General features: G+C 43.3%; 1 protein-coding gene across 4 annotated transcripts in view; it reads right to left on the reverse strand.

Moving 5' to 3' along the window:
- Nucleotides 1–20,811, reverse strand: part of bcas3 (BCAS3 microtubule associated cell migration factor) — a 323,554-nt gene that overhangs the window by 116,860 nt on the left and 185,883 nt on the right. The window contains exon 24 of one of the 4 annotated variants that reach the window (XM_040006483.1): nt 13,022–14,749. The exons of the other annotated variants lie outside the window; for them this stretch is intronic. Coding sequence (XP_039862417.1) covers nt 14,610–14,749 — 140 coding nt within the window. The 3' untranslated portion in view covers nt 13,022–14,609. Of the gene's footprint in view, nt 1–13,021; nt 14,750–20,811 lie in introns of those variants that run through there. 4 annotated transcript variants of the gene reach the window in all.

Here is a 20,811-nt window from a genome sequence, read left to right on the forward strand (position 1 = left end):
AGTATTGAGATCCTTGACACAGCTGTAAGTGAGAGGTATTTTTGGACATTGTGACAGAGGTTCAAAACAAACAAACAAATGCTCTAATAATCATTTACTTATATTTCCACTGGGTCTCTAAAATCAAAATTAATGTTGCAGAGTTTTTGTTTCGCATTAGTTTAAGCCACGAGGACTCATAAGTATTTTAACTTGGTTATGAAACTACTAAACTAGAAAAAAACAAAACAAAAACAAACTTTTTTATATATTTTTATATATTTCAGATTGTTTTAAAGCTGATAAAAATACAACTGGTACAGGAAACTGGACTAAAACTTTCAACTCTAGACAACAAAACTGACAAGAGATTTTCAGTTCAACTGAGAGGAAACCAACAGGTTGTCACTTGGATGTTTCATAGTGCAAACTGTATTTGCACTTTTTAGAGTCCAACAAAATCATTAGATGAGGTTCAAGACTGGTCTCCGTGAGTTACAAACCACAAAGGCACCAAATTTAAATCCTATAACAGCAGTAGCTGTGGAACGTGCCACCTTAGCAACAAGCCATTGTGCCCTCTAACGACAGAATAAGGTACCTTATCTTCTGAGAACACAACCAAAAGCAGACACCCCCCCCCAAAAAAAAGTCATAAATGTTGCAATTAAAAATGGTTTACTAATAGAAGGTGGAATGATTGGCTTTAGGATTATGTGGCTGCAATTCAAAGATGAACTTATTAAAAATGGCTGCATCCCATTGCAGATGTTTCCCACAATGCAACGCGTGCAGTTGTGTGACGATCTAAAGCAGTGGCAGGCAGTCACAGGGGTCAGCTGTGTGAAGAAATGTGGAGGCTACAGCATTTGGCTAAAAATGACCGAGTGCAGCATCTTACTCTCTTCTTATTCTGAAATATCTGAAATTTGTTCTCTCGGTCGTTTCTTTTCCCTTTAGAGGAATATACCGTCTACCTTCAACACACAAGAACACAGACTCTTTAGAAAGACGCACACACACAAAAACTTAAGAGTCTTATGTTCCCTCATTTTCTCCATCTCGGCTCACACAAACACAGAACCCCTCCTTCTATATTCCCTGTCCGTGGGAGCCTGAACTAATCTCCCATCTGCCTCGGCTCCTGGTACACTGAGTGCTTTCATTCCTAACGAGGGCCTGATGAATTTTCTTAAAGGCGGCGATGGGCCAAATTGGAGCTGATATGTCCCATCCGGCAGGGTGGATGAGACCATAAGACGGAGCCTTGTCCTACTGCCATGTGACAACTAAACCAGGCCAAAGTGAAAGAACCTATTAGCACTAACTGGTCAGTTTACTGTGTATTAGGATTGCTTATTCTATTACTATGTGTGTGTGTGTTGATGAAATCAGGGGTGGGGATGTAAGTAGTTAAAGGATGCTCTAACCCTTTACGATGTAGGTACTAAAATCTGTGAGGGGCCGTTGTTGTTGCCACAAACACACAATAGATGCATTGTGCTCTAAAATGTGGCTAATGTGCATTTGTTGCTGCATGTAGTCAGAATATAAACGTATATTCAGGATGTATGAGATATGTAACTTTGAGTGAGACAGCATAAGGTGAGGGAAAGAGGGCATCAGATGAGCTCTCTGGATAGGTGGCTCTAGCACACATCCACACAAGCTTGAGGAGGGTAAGAGAGGGGGGCATGACGCGTCAGGCTGGAGCCACGATTTGGTTATGTGTGTGTTGTGCAAGTGTGAGGGGGTTGATCCCATTGTGTATGTCAACAAGCCGTCCCATTCAGCGTCTGTGTGGCTAAATTCTGCTAATGAGCGTTGCCTCTGGCTGGGCCTAGCACGGGTCTCATCACGGCTAAGCCCTTCAACACACACACACACACTCGAAGCTGAAGGAAAGGGTTGGGGGTTAAGGGTGGAGGGGCCGTAGTAAAGGAGAAGGGGAGGTAAGAGACTGTGAACAACAGAGGGAAAACAGACAAAAGGAAAGAATGAGTCAGGATGAGACCTCGTCAAAAGATGACAAACTGTGGCCGCACTAAATGTGACTATTTTTATGGCAAAACATTCAAAAAGAACAGTGGTTCTGGAGTTTCCGCTCAAGTATGCCTCACACCGGAGAGAAAAATCCTCCTAGTTTATACTACAAGTATTATATTACTATGTTACTGCAAAAAAAAAAAGTTTTCTCCAGGAATAATTATATGAACCAAACTATGTCTTATCTATCAGATCAGAGGTGAAGGAAACCAAGACCATGATGGGCTTATTTGACTTGTTTAATGAAGAATAAGAATCAATCACAGAGACTATGTAGAAGGTGTGAAGGTACACAGAATAATACCAGCTGAAAAACAAACTAATAAATGGTAAATAGCCTGTATTTATATAGCGCTTTTCTAGCCCCTAAGGACCCCAAAGCGCTTTACATATCCAGTCATCCACACATTCACACACTGGTGATGGCAGCTACATTGTAGCCACAGCTGCCCTGGGGCGCACTGACAGAGGCGAGGCTGCCGGACATTGGCGCCACCAGGCCCTCTGACCACCACCAGTAGGCAACGGGTGAAGTGTCTTGCCCAAGGACACAACGACCGAGACTGTCGGAGCCGGGGCTCGAACCGGCAACCTTCCGATTACAAGGCGAACTCCCAACTCTTGAGCCACGATGGCCCCGGAGCGCATCTCTACACCAGACTGAGTTTAAAGATTTGTTAACCGCAGACGATACATATGACATGAATGTAAGTCTGACGACATACACAGATACAATCTTACATAAAAAGATTTAAAAACAACTCGTCTTTAGGTTTAACCAAAGGGTCCAGAGCTGAATGTACAGATGAATAAAGCTTCCGGTGGCTCCAGCAGAGCTAAAGTCCAAAAGGGATTAAGGTAATGTTAACGAACTGTGTGACAGGATGTAAATGCTGATCTGTGGCTACACGTTCATCTCCCACATACTTCTGTGAACACCAGGCTGACTACGTTTAAACTCGCCACGAATCATTTTGTGTCACTTGTTGTGAACAACTGCACATCATTAATACAGTAAGTCTCTGCAGACATGTGAACCTAAAGAGCAACAGGATGAATGTAGACCCAATGAATCCCGTCCAAGAAATGTCTGTAGCCTTAAACCAGCTCAGAAAGTGGAAAACTTGTCTTAGATTACTTATATATTAACAAACAAATGAGGGTAAAATATGCAAAAGAAAAAAATAGCATTTCATACATCTTTAAGCCAGTTGAGATGACAGCTGAACAGTTTAGCAAATGGAACAGCGAAACAAAACAAATGGAAAAAATCTCCACGTTTATATCTTTGGTAATTCACGGTATGTTAAAGTCCGTGTATCCAATAAAGCGTGTAGCCACATAAAATAAAAGGTACACAGAGTGTCCTCAGCTACATTAGATGAACCACTTTAAAGAGCCGGAGAAACAAAAAGTAAATCAAACAATAAATCAAGGCAGTCTGGTCACGTGAGCCAGTGTGCAGAAATATGGAAGATGGAAGCTAGGAGAGCTGGGGGTGAGAAAAGGAGGGCATGTCATCCTCCATCAGCACAACGAGCTCTCTCTCTTTTCTGTTCAACACTTTTTCTCTACCAGCAAGCTATTTCCAACTCATGGTGTGTGTGTGTGCGCACGAGTGTTTCAGAGCGAGGGAGAGTGAGTGTGTGCTGGAGGTGAGGTTTGGGGCTGGGACCATTAAAGCTCTGTTAAAACACTTCTGATGCTGTTGGCTGATGCCGAAGCAAAAGGAGAGTGAAAAAAAGAGAGGAAGTGAGACAGTGAGGGAGGGAATAGACACTCAGTGGCTATCTCAGCCTGCCCAGCAGTCCACTGGCAGCCTGTCAATACTATGAGCACAGAGGTGCGAGATGAGTCAACAACCTAATTCCAACATCAAACTTTCATGGGCAGCAGAGAGGAAGAGCAGGAGGGAGAGGGAGCAGAGAGGTTTTCTGTTAATGCTTTCTCCATCACCTGACCTTCACTCCTCCAAACCTTTTAAAAACTGTCCCCTTTTACACACTCAGACACATTTGGTGCCAACATACAAACTCGGGAGAACGCACTGCAACACTTTTAAAGTTCTGACCCGAGGCTGAATTACATTTGGAGCGTTTTAGCAACATATAAGAGTGACCCTCTCACTCCGTCTCGCTGCTGCCCCACATCTCTCTCGCCCAGACTCGGAGAGTGCCGCTGGCTTTATTTATTTAATATGGCCTGAGAGAAGAAGCAAGCTGGGTGAGCTAAGAAACTGTTTTAGGAGACTGGCTTTTAATGGCTTACTGACACCCTGGGGTGGTAGCGGTTTGGCGGCAGCTTGGAAAGAACACCTCTTGAGTGGGAAATGATGTTTGTCCAAGCTTGTTGACCTGTAGCGTGACTGTATGGAAATGTGTTGTGGTCATGGGAAGGACGGAGTGCTTTAGATCACAGGCTAGAGGAGGAAGTGCCGCAATGGCTGCGAGTGCAATTAGCAAGAAGGGAAATGGTGTTACAGAGAGAAAAAACACAGACTTTAAATTCTAATGGGATCATATGGAGCTGAGCAGCTTGAGATACTCATTATACAAGTCTGCTGCTACACATCTATGTAGTTTCTGCCAGATTAGTGGATTTAATCCTTTAACAAACACTGCAAAACTGTATTTTACTTACTTTTCAGTTGCTTATAGAAGCAGTGCATGCTATGTTTTGAATCACTGTGTAGCACAGAGCAGAACCTTTCAGATATAAAGTGGTGAATTCAAAAGCATTAATTATTTGTTATTATTTTTGATATTTGCAAATCACTAATACATGATTTTAATACTTCTAGATCAAAACTATACTATTTGTTAAAGTCTAATATTTCCTCCAATGATGGCAGCTTTAGGGGACAGGGTGAGGGTTGGCTATAATAACCATTTGCTGGTTATGAAATAATATATTTTACTACACTTGCAGATTTAGAGTACATGGAATGATGAGGTGTTGTATTTTTAAGAATTCTCCAGCCTCCTAGTTTTTGTAAATTATTTAATCTTCTGTGACATTCACACATCCTTCCTGTTGCCTATTTAACACAATATGAACACATTATATGTTCTTAACACTGGCTGAAATTTGTCTTTTCTATTAAGCTGGTTACTCACGGGAAGATTTCTCTATTTGTGAATAGTGGATATAAAACCTGGATGTAGCCAGTGAAAATAAAATAAATTGTTAATCATTTATGATTTTTCTTAGGTTTAGCTTTTTTTCGTTCTGGTTATCTTTGTCTGACATTAACATTTGCTTTATAATTTAACTTTGACAAAGATGGAAAAAAACAAAAACAGAAGAAATTGACAAACACTTTTTCACATCGTATCTCCTGCGGATATGTTCTCCAGATAAACAAGCAGGAGTCAGTTAAAAAAAGTAAATCACGATGGTGTCTTGTGTCGCTGCTGCAGTGCAGCGCTGTTATTATGAAGCTCATGGTGTTCGCTGACAACACTTATGGTGCTGCTGTTGGGGACTTCTCTGTGGAGTGAGGGCACTTAGAGGACAGGGGGCAGCATGGCAGGGCCAGTGGAGTGGGTGAGCAGTTGTAAGGCAGTGGACATGATACGGGGACTGACGCTGACCTCCTGAGACTTGCTGTGAGGAAATATTTAGGGAACAAAGAGGGAATGATGATATTACAAAAACATGAAAGTTTAATTCTGCTTCCTCTGGAAAAAAAGGGAAATGATCCCAAATGTGTCACAAATCCACTGCTGCACTAAAACCATTTGTTACAGTGTCAGAGTCGATGATGTAGGCGTGTCTTCCCCATGGCATAGAGATATTACCAGATCTGAGTTGGGAAAGTGAGCCCTCGTTTACTGGCCACACTGGGATGGTGAGCTGGGATTCTGTACCGAGTTTATGTGGATCGAAAGATCAGATTTGTGTTAGTGAAGAGTTAAAGATGTTCTACGACATGAAGGTGTTTGTTGGTGTAACAGCGCTGCAGTGATTAGCACTGTGGCTTCAAAGCAATGAAGTCCTGGGTTCAATTCCACACCCACTGTGGTGTTTTATGTCTCCTGCCTGTGTGGGATCTCTCAGGCTTTCTCCCACAACTCAAAGACCTGCTTGTTGGGTTAAATGTTGATTTCAAATTGGTCGCAGGTGATTGATAGACTCACAACTCGCGACGTGTCTCAGCTCTACCTTGCCTTTTGCCCTGTGACAGTTGGGACAGGCACCAGCTTAGCTTAACCAGCTGAACTGGGTAAGCTGTTAAGACTAAGACAAATGAATGAAGACATATGCTTCTGGCAATGATTTAACACTTTACAGTTATTTCAAATCTTTCTCGTAAAGCTATAAAAGTGTTTCTGCCTTTAGTATAACCACATTGAGATCTTATCAGGAGCATATGGACCACAGTTTTATCCCTTTCCTCTACAACACACACCTGTGTCAAAGCTTCTTTCTTAATACGCCGCTCTCTGCTCGGCAAAAAGTGCATAAAAAATACAAAATCTTAAATAACCAATGAGGTACAATAATCACATAGCAGACATACTATCTGTACACGCTGAATACTGATAATACAAAGAAAAAGAACCGAGGTTAAGTAAGTTATTTAATAATTCATATGGAGATAAAAAATATCTCCAAGCCCTATTTCATTGTTGCTGGTCTACAGTCAGGTTACCGTGAGCGGGTGTCAGTCAGTGCCACTCAGTTTCATCTACTATTTATGTGACGAAGGTTCTTGAGCATAGCTACAACAGTGAGTACAGGTACAGAAGGAACGGCATTACTCCGTTAGTCTGCATCTGATCTGTATGAAGGTGAATATTTTGGAGAAAACTATATTTTCTCACCACATAAAAGCCCACATGTGATCTATCAATCTATAATCTGATTCTCTGAAAGCGGCTGTATTGTTCTAAGCTATTCTAAAGTGAAATGTAATGTTTAGTCATGCTTAGCTCTGATTTATGGTAGCTGAACCTCCCCAGAACCAAGCTCAGACAACTTAACCACAACACTGTCAAAACCATCGCATTAGCAAGCGGAGGAACACACCCTGCTTGGTAAATCACATTCTCTGTGGCTGCTGATGTGCGGGAAAACGCTGACAGCCAACTTCATTTTGAAGGTCCACAAGTTCTTTGAAGGGCCAACTGTAAAACATCGTGTCAGGGGCTCGGCGGTTGGGGTTTTTGGCAAATGACAGAAAGGCAAACAAACAAGTTTGGAGGGTTTCTCTAAATGTTCTGGGATGACTATGTGATGGGCATGGTGGGAGAGGGAAGAGGAGGAAGGCAGGGTTACGGAACGGAGTAAAGGAAGACATGGGAGGAACGACTGGAATTGTTGACAATCGGCAAGTGGGACTGAGAAGTGTAAATTAGAGATGTGACGAGATATTAAATAGTAAAGAGACGAATAGGACGTGTCATTACTAGGCCAGCACTTGGACTATTTTTGGGCAGGGCATCTGACAACTCAGATTTAACCATGTATTGTAAGCCTGTCTACAATGACACATGTAACCTGAGGTGTGCAAATAAGCATATTGTTCCCAGACTGGACCTGGGAACAATATGCTTATTTGCACACCTCAGTCACATAGTTACTGAACACATCTACATAATGCTATATTGCACATGTCTTCGTCCTGTCTACAATATCCTGACTCATAACTTGAACCTGGTATTCAGTACCTACAGCACAATCCACTTTGTATTGTCTCTGTCCTGTCTTTATGTATTGTACATAGTTAGAGTTAGTAATGGTACCTTTTTAGCTCTGTATTTTACCCCAAATTAGCAAGTTATTATTAAATTTTAATTTATATTTTTATATCTCTTGGAGATGTATTTCTCATATTCTTATAATGCACCATGGGGGGGGGGGGGGGGCTTGGGGTGAACTGACAATAAAGACCTTGAATCTTGAAGCTCACAGATGGCGATCCTGAACAGACACTTGCCTGGTTGGGAAGTGTACCATACAAATGTTTTCATTTTTTGCTTCAATCCAAACTTCATCCGTTTGCTTACTTCAAGGTAGGAGTGAAAATAAACAGTGGGTCATCAAAAACATGGAAAATAACTACAATTGTAATTACAGTAGTGACATTAATTACTGCACAAACTGGTTTAAATATAGAGTACAATGTTTAGTTCGCTAATTCTTTTCACAAACTAATATGCAAAGTACAGTTACTTGATCAAACTGAGCTGATCTAATATTAAAGCTGACAGTCGGGAGTTTTTGCAGCTTTATAGGATGCTAACCAAAACTACTGAAATACATTGGATAAATAACACGTTTTTGTAGACTTAAGAAACGCAAAGATGACACAAAGTCATGAATTGCTTTGTTTATATTCCTGGTAATTATCTATTTGAATTTGCCTTGCAGTCACATTGTGGTGCACTGAAGAAGAATATGTGACGTTGGGCAGGAGACTGGCACACTTTCATCATGAACAGGACCAAGTTCGACGCTACGCTGAAGCTGATGTTCGTCTACTCATTGGCCTAAAATGCTGAGTGACCCTGGTGCGGGGTCATTTTCTTCTCAGCCCTGCTGTCCTCCTGGGTCAATGCTACACTGTCCTGGGGAGAGGCAAGTGCTTGCATGAATAAGTAAAGACCGTTGGGGGACCAAAGTCCGTTGGCTGACGTTTCCACCCCACTGAGTTTTAACACATTAGGAAGCCCCACTGCCAGTAATGAGCCAGAGACAGAGGGATGGAGATGAGGGCTATGGTGGGTGAGAGAGAGAGAGAGTGCGCTCACATCCTCGGAGCATAACTCCCCATGCACACTAGACTGTGTCACTCTCAACCTGTTACTGTTGTGCAAATGTTACTTGCACGTCATGCGAAAAAGATGGCGGTCCTGATTGGTCACCTTTTATCTAAAACGCTTCATAATTACAGGGTAAGGCCAGAGAGAAACAGAAAGATATTTCTTTCAGTTTTTTCATATGAAACATGTTAATATCCACTAAAGCCAGCAGACAAACAGTTTCATTTAGATACGACTTTTAGTTCCTACTAACAAGCACCACAAATGAGATAATACATGGACAGGTTTAGATATGAAGACTTGTGGGATTATTTGTTGTGCTCACATCTAATTAAGCTAGCTCGGCACCGCTTTGTTGGAGCAAACTTTATGAGCAGTGAAGCTGTAATTAAAATAGAGGTTTCAGGTCGTTTCAATTCACTGGATGCTTTCAGAGGATTCATCGGGCTCTGACCAAGGGAGTTCATACTGTAGCCAAGGTTGTGTGTTGTTCTTTAGAGAAAGAATGTGTGTGTTTTCTCCTCATGTCAGCCCCAGTGCCCCTGTGCCCTGGCCTCTCTTCCTCCCCCACTGTGTGCGAGTTTATTCACAGGAAATGCAGGGGAGCCTCATGGGTGGCTGGGCTGATGCGAAGTGACGTGGCGTCTCCAGCGAGCCAGGAACTTAGCATGTCAGGCAGGTCAGCACGGGGCAAGCAGACAGTCGATAAAATATTCAATACAGCACTCCCAGTTCATGGATCTAATACCTCGAAAAGCCCCCCTCCAAAATCCAGAGGAAAAAAAATCATCTTCTCTCCGAGCTCTTCTCTTCACACCGGTTGGCTGGGTGGGTTTATCAAATTCGGGGTGAAAAAGCCTCCTGTCAATGAAGATCTAACTGAGACTGGTAGCAGAGCTGGAGTGGATACATCTTTGCAGGATGTCTTATGGATTTCCAACCCCTCCCTTTTTCCATTCTAGCGAGGGAAAGCTAACCTTATTCAAAGTGAAAGTTCAAAAGTGCGCTGTGACCTTTTCAAGCCTGGGCAACGCTCGAACGACACTTTTGGTCCTTTGCTTTTTATTCCAGAAAAACTCTTCAGGTTAATTTTGCTTGTACTTTCTGTGCACTGCATCTTCCCGAAGCCCCGAGGACGAGAGGAAAACATACGGCAGAGTTTGACAGTGTAGTGAGAGGAGTCTGGAAGGCTGGGCCCTGGAATGTCTCGTGTCACTTTAGCGCAATCAGCGCTAATCCCAATTAGTATCACTCAGCTGCACCGAGGGCGCATCACATCAACTCAGCTTCTGCTTAGACAGTAGCCCTCCGTGGACCGGGCGGATACAGTGAAACACCAGCTGCTATCGGCCTGTTTCGCTGATTAACCCAGACACTAAGATGTTGTTGCTGTGTCTTTTGACTTCCGAGCCGCCGCCTCCTCCTCCCTCTGTTGTCTTCTGGTAGCTTCCGTCTACTTACATTTTTAACAAGCATCTCCTCTGTCTCAATCTCTTTTATTGTGTCGTCTGAGTGTGTGGTATTTTATTACTTACACTGCATAGATTGGTTGAGTACACTGGATCAGTGTTACCCACTCAAACGGTTTTCCTTTCTCCCTCTGAATAATTAATGGAAATGGATGTTTAAGGACAAAGGCAGTGAAGACTCCATTAAGAGGCAAGATGTTGAGAGGTGCTGACTTCATCATTGAGGTTGTTAGCGCCAGAGTTAGTGATTCAATTCAGACAATATTTGAAGACGCCTGCATTTCTGATGACAAAACAGCAAACGGCACTAAGACCTGGAGCTGCTCACTCTTAAACCCCGTATCGTCTTAGCGGTCATCGAGATTTCTGGCGTATAAGCTTTCACTGGACACCTGCATCGGTTCTGGGCAGCCTAAAACAGTATTTGTACCAACAAGCTAGCGTGGGCAAGAGGGGTAGGCTGAGAACGCAGCTTTTACGGAGTACAATTGGGAGCTAACCTAAGTGATAAAAATAGCTCGTTTTGGCTGTAAGGGATTTTGTTTTTGCTTTTCCAAAGGCACGTCATTACACATCCCAGAGTATCAGGGCCCAGCGGCTTTCAGATACCTATAAATAAATGCTTTTCTGAGCTTCCCTCTTACTCGCAGACACACGCCGGAGCCAAAGAGATAGACTTTTGTGATGAAAAACATTCCAACACGACCGGCGCCACGAAAGGGAACTGGATGGTGGTGGTAAGGCTTTTAAGGAGGACTCGAGCACCATTTTCACTGCCACCGTTTTCACAGAGAAAGAAGCCCCCTGCACTCTCCAAGGGTTTAGTCTGCTTAGCTGCAGACAGATATGAGCTACACTGTTCTTGAACACCACATGCCCCAGACTTTAAGAAGCAATGAAATTTAAACCCTTACTTCCTCATATGTTTTGGGGGTCAAGAGCAGACTTCTCTGTCCTGGCTGTCCTGCTTTTACGGTTAGAGACCGAATAAGAGACTCTTATCATGTGACACAAGCACTCTTTTCTAGTCTTACTGACCACCCAGAGGAAACCAGGAAGGAAAGCCTGTGTGGGTGAGGGAGAACATGCAAACGCCACATAGAAAGACGTTCTAGCTGGGTTCTAACCACTCCGCCAACTATTAACATTTTCATTGCTTAATTCTAACATTTTGTCTTACAAATAGCAGTTTATAAAGAGACAAAATTAACGATGAGCAGAACTGAGTTTTAGTTTTGGCGTATTAGTGTGGCCCTCCACAACAGTCCCAGTTTTTCATGCACACACACAAACATCAAAACAGTACAGTTACACAAAAAGAGAGTGGGTAAGAATAAGAATAGTAATCAAAACTAAAAACTAATAGTTCTAAAAGTATTCTATTGGCATCATTTTTGGAAGTTATAAGAGAAGAGGCTGGTGTTGCTGACTTCAGGAATGCTGTCATTTCAGAGTTGTAAACGGAGTTGGCCTTCACCAACAATGGGGCATATTTTGTGAGACGCTGGGAGTCAATAGCAGGCGACCGCCGTGACAAAGGGCCACTTCTCTGGCTCCGTGAGAAAGGCATGTTAGTTCAGCTCTTTGATACAGGACACTGTTTCTCTGACCACCATTCATTACCATGTATAACAGGCAACTCAATGGACATTACGCATTAGGCATAACTTGGGACTCCTACACACAGGCTGTATTATGGAGGCCCGAGGATCGGGCTTCTCTAAACACTCCTAGGTGTCTCATAAAAACGAGCTTCAAGAGTAACAAACAGCCGGCACGAGAAAGAAAATCCTGTGTTCTGCGTGTTCTCGGCTGGATTCGACTCCACTGCCGAGACACGAGCTGTCTCCAAGCCCAGGGCTTTGGCAGCGCATCGGAAGAATAACATGGCAGAGGTATCCACATTTGTTTCCACTTATGTTACATGATCTTTAAGAGCCTAATTTGAACAAATCCCCTGGTTCAACCGCACACTGTACTTTCAGAGAAGGCTCTTAACATATGTACGCTGGGTGTTAATGTCATGCTCAAAGTAAACAGCACAGATGGTCAGGGCTGGGTAGAGCACACCCTATTTCTGGCCTTAACTATGTCTAGTCTTTTATTAAGAAACCATATGAAATATAACGAGAGCTACGAGGTCTGCTGTGACCCTGTCATTTCTCAGTTGCTGTAATACTTTTCCAGCTCAGTCTCGCAACTTTCTTCATTTTATTATTGAAACCGTTATCGTCACCATTTTGCAGCATAGGAGCTAACATCCCTCACCGTATAGCATGAACTCTAATAATACAAAGCTGCTGCGGAGAGTACTGTAAGAGCCACCAAATATAAAAGCTAAAGCGGACCTGATTAGCTCTGCTTCAAAGACTGAAACCCCAGCAGTTCCAAACTTCTGTTTGTAAAAGGCAGCCAATCAGACGACAGTTGGCTTAAAGGACGAGGAGCTAAAAACAATGTGTTTCACTAGTACTACTATAGTACTTTTAAAATACTTTTTGAAAGTAGTACACCCAGAATGAGTTCAAACCAAACAAATTCAGCAGTCGTTCACTGTTTGTGGCCTGTGGATGTTTTGTTACTTCACTTTTAGCCTTTAACACACTCAGCACAGCACAGCACAGATCATTAAAAGCACCATGTGAAAGTTAGGACGTGAGGACGATGAAAAAGTGCTTTTAAAAGCTGACAGAGAAGTGAGTGCTAGCACACTGCCCGGGGCTCTTTAACCACAGGAACGCTTCACTTTTTTGTTTTTTTGTTTTGTTGCTGAGACACAGAAGTGTGAGAAATCGAGGCGAAAAACTTGAACCCTTGTCCCTTACACGGAGGGCACACTGTGGCTCCACACCTTACTACGACTCCATAAGCTTTTTCCTTTTATTTCCAAGCAGCCCTCTCTACCTCTCCTCAGCTCGCTGTGCTTCATTTCCCATTGCGATGTGGGTGTGTCTTTGGATCGCGGCACTTCTTCCAGTGCAGCGCGAGTGTGCCACTGCTGTGGGGAATGCCAGCACCGTGTCAAAAAAGGAGGAAGAGGGCGAGGAGCGAAAAGGTGCTGGTGAAATGTTAATGTCTTGTCCTGTTCGATATCCATATCTTTGGTCAGGAAACATCAGCTGCCCCTCCCTGCCATGCTCTGATGCTGTGGGAGTCAACTTTGTGCCATGCATGAGGAGTTCCTCCACCCTGTTGGTGTGTCGTGTTTATATTACCTTCTTGTTGGAGCATGAGCATCATCACACTCTTTTAGTCCCACCTTTGACCATTTTGCAAATTTTATACATATATACAACAGACAAGGGTGACTCACAACCTATATATGAGCCTGCAAGTCTACCTGGGCTATAACCTTGAAAGTCATAAGTTTCAGAGACACTTCAGAGACCTCTCACACCAGGAGGGGACCTCTTATTCCTGTTTGTCTGGTCTGGGGTGGAGGTCACATAAAGTTACATGAAAGAATCCTCAGGGTGGCTGGGAGACAAACAGGCAGGGATATGGATGTGTGTGAAAGAAAGAGGCTGGAGGTGGTGGTGTGTGTGGAGGGTGGGGGGTGTTAGGGTAATGTCTGGCAGATGACAGATCTGTGAATTCTTTCCTTGTGCCCACAAGGCAAAAGAAGTCGTGGTGTGGCGGTCACATCTTCAGAACACTTACAGTCTTTATCCCACTCTTCTTCCCCCATCCTGGGGGGCTCAGCCTGCTGATTACAACATAGGAGGCTATTCAGCAGCTGCCTCCTCCTCCTCATCTCCCTTCCTTTACACAGACATAACTGTCCTCCACTCTTAACCGATCTCCCCCTTCCTTCTGAGACGATCTGAAAACATATTTTGCAGCGGTGCAAACAGAATGGGAGGGGTGAAAACAAATGCCGGCCTGCTCCATTTATCACATGGCACAAAAGCGGTCAGTTCAACGCCTCGTCCCACTACAGCGTCACACGGTCTTTTAACCCCCCTTCCCCACCGGCCTCGCCCACCTCAAGACCAAAGGATGCTGGATGATACAGCAAAACCGCACAGAGGCACATTCTAAAACACACTCTGCGTTTGACCCAGACAAGCCACCCAAACACAATCTCTCTTAACACTTCAATCAGATTCTTCACCGCTGCACTGATAGCCCCGCCCTGCGGACCGACGCTAGGTTGGCGAATCGTGCACAGTACAATGTGTGTTTTCATTCCCCCCTCACCCCCTATCTACTCAAGCCTGCCTGGCTTTAAACTGCTGTCCTTTTGTTCAAGACAGTTGTAGTCCATGTGTCTGTGTGTAGATGCATGTAGCAGTGGGCTGCTGGGGGCAGGGACAAGGGGTAACTGAAAAAGGGCAGCTAACAAAACTCAATTGTCCTCAGAGTGGTGGTAATTGCATTTGATTAAAATAATGACAGGGTGTCGGGACAGAATGGAGGGTCCCTTGGTGGGAGTGTTGAGGGCCTGACACTGAAACCAAGGAGGGGAGAGTGACATAGAGCACTCACCTGTATCAGCGCATGAGGCCGGGGCACAAGGACAACACCACATGGAAGAGAGAGAGAAAACAGCTCAGTCATGAAATAATCTATTATATATGGCATGTAGTAACAATTTTATACAATATTTCCTTTGCTTACAGGAAAGCAGGCAAACTATTCCATGAAACATTGTGAGATAATTAAAGTGAGTTTAAGAAAATAATCCCAGACAGATAAAGTGGTTAGATCACAATTAATATCATGCCATACTGTTATATGCTACTGCATATATGACAGAAAATAAGGGCAAAAACAAAACAAAAGAAGCAGATTCTAGGGCCGCGTCCCTGAATACATGTCAGGGCTGGACAACCCTAAAAATTGTGGCATTTGCCACCTACATGGTTAAGTTTAAATAATTAAACATACTGTTAAGTTCAGGGAAGTGACAAGCAGTCACTCACCGTGTTCACCTATTCAACTTCTACCGTAATCACACTGAAGAATTTCCATACATGGCTTCTTTTATGTGTTGATGTATTTCTGGCAGTCTCAGAGGACTGATGTAGAGACCTCATAATATCACTCTTGCTCCCTCTTTCTCCACATCAAAACGCAAACTGCTTTCAGGCAGTAAACTCAAATACAGGGCAGCATGAGCCTCCACACTTAGCCATTCTGTCCTTTGCTGTGACCTGCAGCGGCTGGCGGCGCTGTTAAACAGCCTCTGCTTTTGATGCACGCCGAAGCCAGAGAGAATGAAAGGGATAGAAGCTTTACAAGTGGTCCAACAGCACAAAGTGTCTCTGCTCTCTGTAAAAGCAGCGCTTAGGGTCAGAACGGGGGACGAGAGAAAAGAAAAGAGCACAAGAATAAGAAAAACAAGTGTGCGTGTGCGTATGTGTGCGTAGGAAAGAGAGATGTGTGTTAAAGCCACAGAAAATATGATTGCCGGTAGGGATGTCAAGAGTCTCTGAAAGGAGGATGTCTAAGCTGGGCTCAGACTCTCATCTCCTCACACAGCCTCGCCCTTTCCCAGCATCGCTCTCTTCATTTATCCCTTACACCTTCACAGGAAGTTCAGCTTGCCCCTGGAGCAACTTGCCCCTCCTCCTCTCCCAACAACACAATCATAGCAGTGGTTCACACAAAAGGAGAGGCAGCAGTGAGTGTGTTGTGCATTAAGGGTCACAGAGATGTCAATGAGCCTATGAGGTTCTGTGCCTGTCTTCCAGGAGGGAACATCCCTGCATCGCGTCTATAGAGGCACTTTAGGCTTCGCTCTAGTAATAAACAGAAAGTACTCAACTTACGTTTTATTCTTAGCTATTATGTTGGATTAAACTGGACTCAGCAGGATTTGTCGGCACGTCGGATCGTAACAACAGTAAACACTAAAATACGGACTTCCATTTGATATTTTGTAGCTTCCCTACTGTCGCTCCTTTTTTAGGCAAACAATGGAGCTGGACTCGCCAACCTAGAACAGCAGAAAAAGCAAGCTTCTAACACAGCTGATGTTAGTTTTCATCGCCAAGAATTTTAACGTTTTAACCTGAAAACAAACTCGAAGGAGTGACAGACTAAAATCAGTGACATCAGTGACAGCTGCCTCACTGAGCGGTTTCAGACATGGTTACTCTGGAATGAACGGACTGTGTTTTGGACCTTACTGCTAACCAGTCACCAGGCGTTAGCTTGAGTTGAACAGCAGCTGAACAGATAGTGAAAAACAAACAAGAAAACAATGGAAAATGGAGGGAAAGGCGTTTACAAAGACAGGCTACTTGGTGGGTAAAAAAGAAAGGTTGTGCAACCACGGTGTGTGGGTGATGTAGCAGAAAATCTGGTGACCATCGATCAGAGTTCACAGGTTAATATAATGTATAAAGTCTTGTTATCTGTTGACTGTAGTGCAAATTCTCTAATGAGAACTGAAGCAACAGTCCTGGTGTCCAGCGGCTGGCTCGGGCTCTTCTGTTCCCCCTGTGGAGAGCTGTGTTCTCTCGGGTACTCTGGCTCCCTCTCACAGTCCAAAGACATTGTTGGTTAACTGGCGATTCTAAACAGGACGTAGGTGTCAGTGTAAGCGTGAATGGTTGAATGTTTCTCTGTCGGCTCTCTGACACACTGTGGAGGGTGTACCCCACTCCAGCTCCCACTGCGACCCTGAATTGGATAAGCAAAGAAAGTGAATGGATGGGGAGATAACAAACGAGACCTTGACCTGAACTTGGGTAAAGCCCTGTCAGGTTATCATTGTGTTACACTAAGGTTCACTAAACACTGACCAATACTCTAGGAGGAGTCGTGGTTGCTGTGAATTGTGGACAGACTTGTGAGGGATGCCCAACCATAGTACAAGCTCACTGCTCCTTTGCAAGCATCCCAGATTTTATGACAACCAAGGAGAGATGGTGGGAAAATTTAGTTTTGTCACAGATGTGGACAACTTTTCATTAATGTTCCAAAATAAGATACTGGGACTCACAGAGTCCTTCTGGAGCTATGAAACAAACGTCTTTCTGCAGAGAATGTATTTTACACCGAGCTGCATGTGTTTAAGTGAGAGAACTCTACGGGCAACAGAACATCCAAGGTTTACATGGTTTATTCAGCCATGTGTGGCAGCTTGTCCTCTGAGTTCATGCACACTGGGCTTTAAAGTTCAAGGTCCTCTTCGCTGTGCAAGAGGCCAATTTCGCCCTCAGTGTCCAAATATTTACTGTCCAGCAAGTGCAGGCTGTCGAGTACTGAGAAAAGCTGTTGCCTGTCTATTAACTCTTGGCTATATCATTTGCATTGAGCAATATCACAGATTACAAGCATTATGAGGCATAAAAGAAATTCATTACACAAATATTTAGAATGAATGATAATGGCAAATGAGCCACAATGTAGCAAAATCATAAAACACTTGAGGCTGTTACACAATACTCAACTTAAAAGTTTATTGGTTCTGTCGCGTCTTCCATAGACATGAATTTACTTAAGTATCACTGCGGCCTGTATGGAGTTCATTCAATATAGCTTCACTATGTAACCTGTGGGAGAAATGTTATAACGCCCTCTGTGGCCGTGAAAGCAGCCTTAGTCTGAAAAAGTAAACAATCCATTCTTTATTTGTAACCCAACAAAACAATCTAGAAAGATTTGATAAGAGATTTAAACCTGGATTCAGATTTAATAAAAAGCTATCAAGCTCCATCAACAGCTGAGTGTTGTCTACCTCTGAGTAACAGGCTTTCATTCACTGCTGTTAGTTATTATGGTGCATAGTGTAACCACTGAGGAAACGTGACAAATTACTTAAGATACAGAGCTGATTTATGTTGCAGTGCTTCCTGCTGCCGTATGAGTGTGCTGTGATGAATCGAATGATGCAAATTCTAAATATTATAGTGATAATAGACAGAAATCCAAACAACACGTCACCGAAGACATTCTCAAATCTTGCAGGAACCCCGGTCAGACGTAGGATCCAGTGTTTGTGGGAATTTGCCACACGTGCAGAATTTGTTTTCACTTGTGAATCTCCCAATGCCATGAAAACAGAATAACCAGGCACTGGAGGACTCATTCATCACACTCAATTCAAGAATGAAAATTACTTAAGCTACTTAGAAGAAAGAGAATTTTTAGAATTAGAAAATGTTATTTATTTATTTATTTTAACCTGCAACAAATTACAATTTGGCAGTACTGTACAGTTCTGTCAACTGTTTCGCTGAGCAGGTCAGGGTGGGAATCATTTCCATCAATGCTGCCCATTATAGAGACTGCAACACATGATAGCTGCAGGTTTATGATACTCAGACAGTTGATATTTAGTTTGAAATGTATTTTCTGTAATCTTACAATGTTTTTATTATTGTACAGTCTGAGACACATTGAGCATCCTTTCATATTTGTTTCAAGAATGTCCCCATAAACAAACAATAAATATGTAAATGCTATCAAAATAACATTTCAACTATAGTACATACAACTCAGTGTACTGACTGTGTAGGAAAAAGGATGTTAGAGAGAAAAACCAGGAGTTACTCTCCAGGCTTCTGTCAACAAAGTCAGCAAGATTTGTATGTCTGCGAAACAAAACCCAGGACAACAAATCTCCCATCCCGACCTCAACACCCTGCAACGGTAGGCAGGTTTCTATTCGTTCAACAATATAACACAGCGTCAACATGCTACATTACAAGAGCTTCCTCAGGACTTTCCTTCCTGTCAGAGAGCAAAAGCCATAACCACAGGCAGCGAACACTATCAAATAAACAAATCAAGAAACACTTTTTTTTTTTGGAGGCATTTTTAAGCCTTTCTTTAACAGCACAGTGGAGAAAGCCGACAGGAAAGCAGGTGTGATGACACAGAAAATGAATCCAGGTCCTTACAGTCAGATTCATGGGTCACCTGCCCAACCAGGTGACTTTCTTTCATGAAGCCAAGACAATCGGCCTCCGCTTCGCATGGTTTGAATCTGTGCTCTCCGTCATTCTCCTTTTCCGACTGGAACCCACCTCCTTCCCACCTCCACTTTACACTCTTCACCACCACCAGTGTCTAGACTCCAGGGGGTCTGGTCCTAAATCCTATCACTGCTTGGATTTCATTCGGCCACGACGGGTCATCGGAGTCTAAACGCCAAACACATTAATTTCTCTATCACAATGAGTCATGTTCATTTCTTCCAGGTGATATCTCCTTATTGAAATGACAGAAAATAATCAAGCTGATATATTAAGATAGTTCTACAAGCAATGTCCCTATGGATTACAAATGCATGTACACATTTCCAAACAGCATCTGAAGGACAGGGTGAATATGGAGGGAGGATCTCTCGGCACACAAAACTGATTTATTGCATTTCTAGTAGCAAAAATTAGGAATGACTTTCTTCAAGAGGGTTAAAGAAAGCTAAGGAGAATGGGGCAAAAGAAGAGAGGAACAAAGGATGGAAGAACTGAGAGAGAAGCAGATAAAAGCAATAACTAGACGAAGAGAATTAGAAGTTCCTGACTATCAACAACAGCGGGACAGTGTGTACGCTTCACGAGTGCATGTCAGTGAGTCTTTGAAGGTGAAAGTCTCAGCAGATGAAAATGGAATAAAAAGGTTCAGATTCTTCTGAGTAACAAAGGATCTGAGATACTAAACTGTTTTTATGTCTGCTGAAATTCCACAACTGCACCTTTTGTTATTTGTCGAAGGAGGGAAATTATTAGAGCTCCCTTTCCTCACAATGAATCATCAGATTCAGTGAATCATTCCAGCTGCCAGACAAAATTAAAAAAACTAAAAAGCCTTCCTCTGAGTGTGTGAAGGCCAGGACAAGCCAGCTCTTGAGAGAGAGACAGACTGGACAGCAGTGCTTGGAAGCTTCTGGAGTGTTTTCCTGGCTGAAGCTCCAGTCAGACTCCTCGGTGTCCTTCAGAGTAAAAACAAAAACATTTGAAGTGTACAGCTCACAGCTAGAGAACATCTCTTATTTGTTATCACTTATGCTCCAGGCCCAGTTTACATTCTCCTGAGTGCGTCCACTGGGTTGTTCATCCGGAAATTTGTCCCCTACACCCCCTCCTGATTTAGATTTGGGGAGCAATAAAACTTGCTGAGTTGTTGCCTTGGACAAATAAACTGACCAAAGTGTTGATATAGAGACGTCTGAAAGAAACAAAAAAAGGAAAAAAAAGGAGGGCGAGGGGGGGGGCATGTCAGGAGGAGAGAGACAATGATAGCTGCTGGTCTCTCACTCCCTCCTGTTAAAGTTTCCGGCGAGCCAGTAAACATGGCAGCGTCTGTCTCCTGTGGGAGCTAAGGGAAATGTGTTTGTGTGAGAGTGCGTTGTTGAGTAGATGTGTGTGTTTATGGATGTTTGTGTGTGGTGATGTGCTGCTTGTCGGTGCATGTATGCATACACTGTCTGGGTGCTTGTCAGTGTGTGTGTGTGTGTGTGTGTGGAGGTCAACATTTCCTCTCTGTGAGGGAGTTGTACTGAGGCCAAATGCCCAGCTGCTCATAGGTGTCTGTTTACAGACTGATTCAGGCCTAACAGGGAAGACTCACACTCACACGCACACGCCTTGTAT

This window comes from Simochromis diagramma, unplaced genomic scaffold, assembly GCF_900408965.1.
Source record: "Simochromis diagramma unplaced genomic scaffold, fSimDia1.1 OVJJ01000024.1, whole genome shotgun sequence".
Classification (NCBI taxonomy): Eukaryota; Metazoa; Chordata; class Actinopteri; order Cichliformes; family Cichlidae; genus Simochromis; species Simochromis diagramma.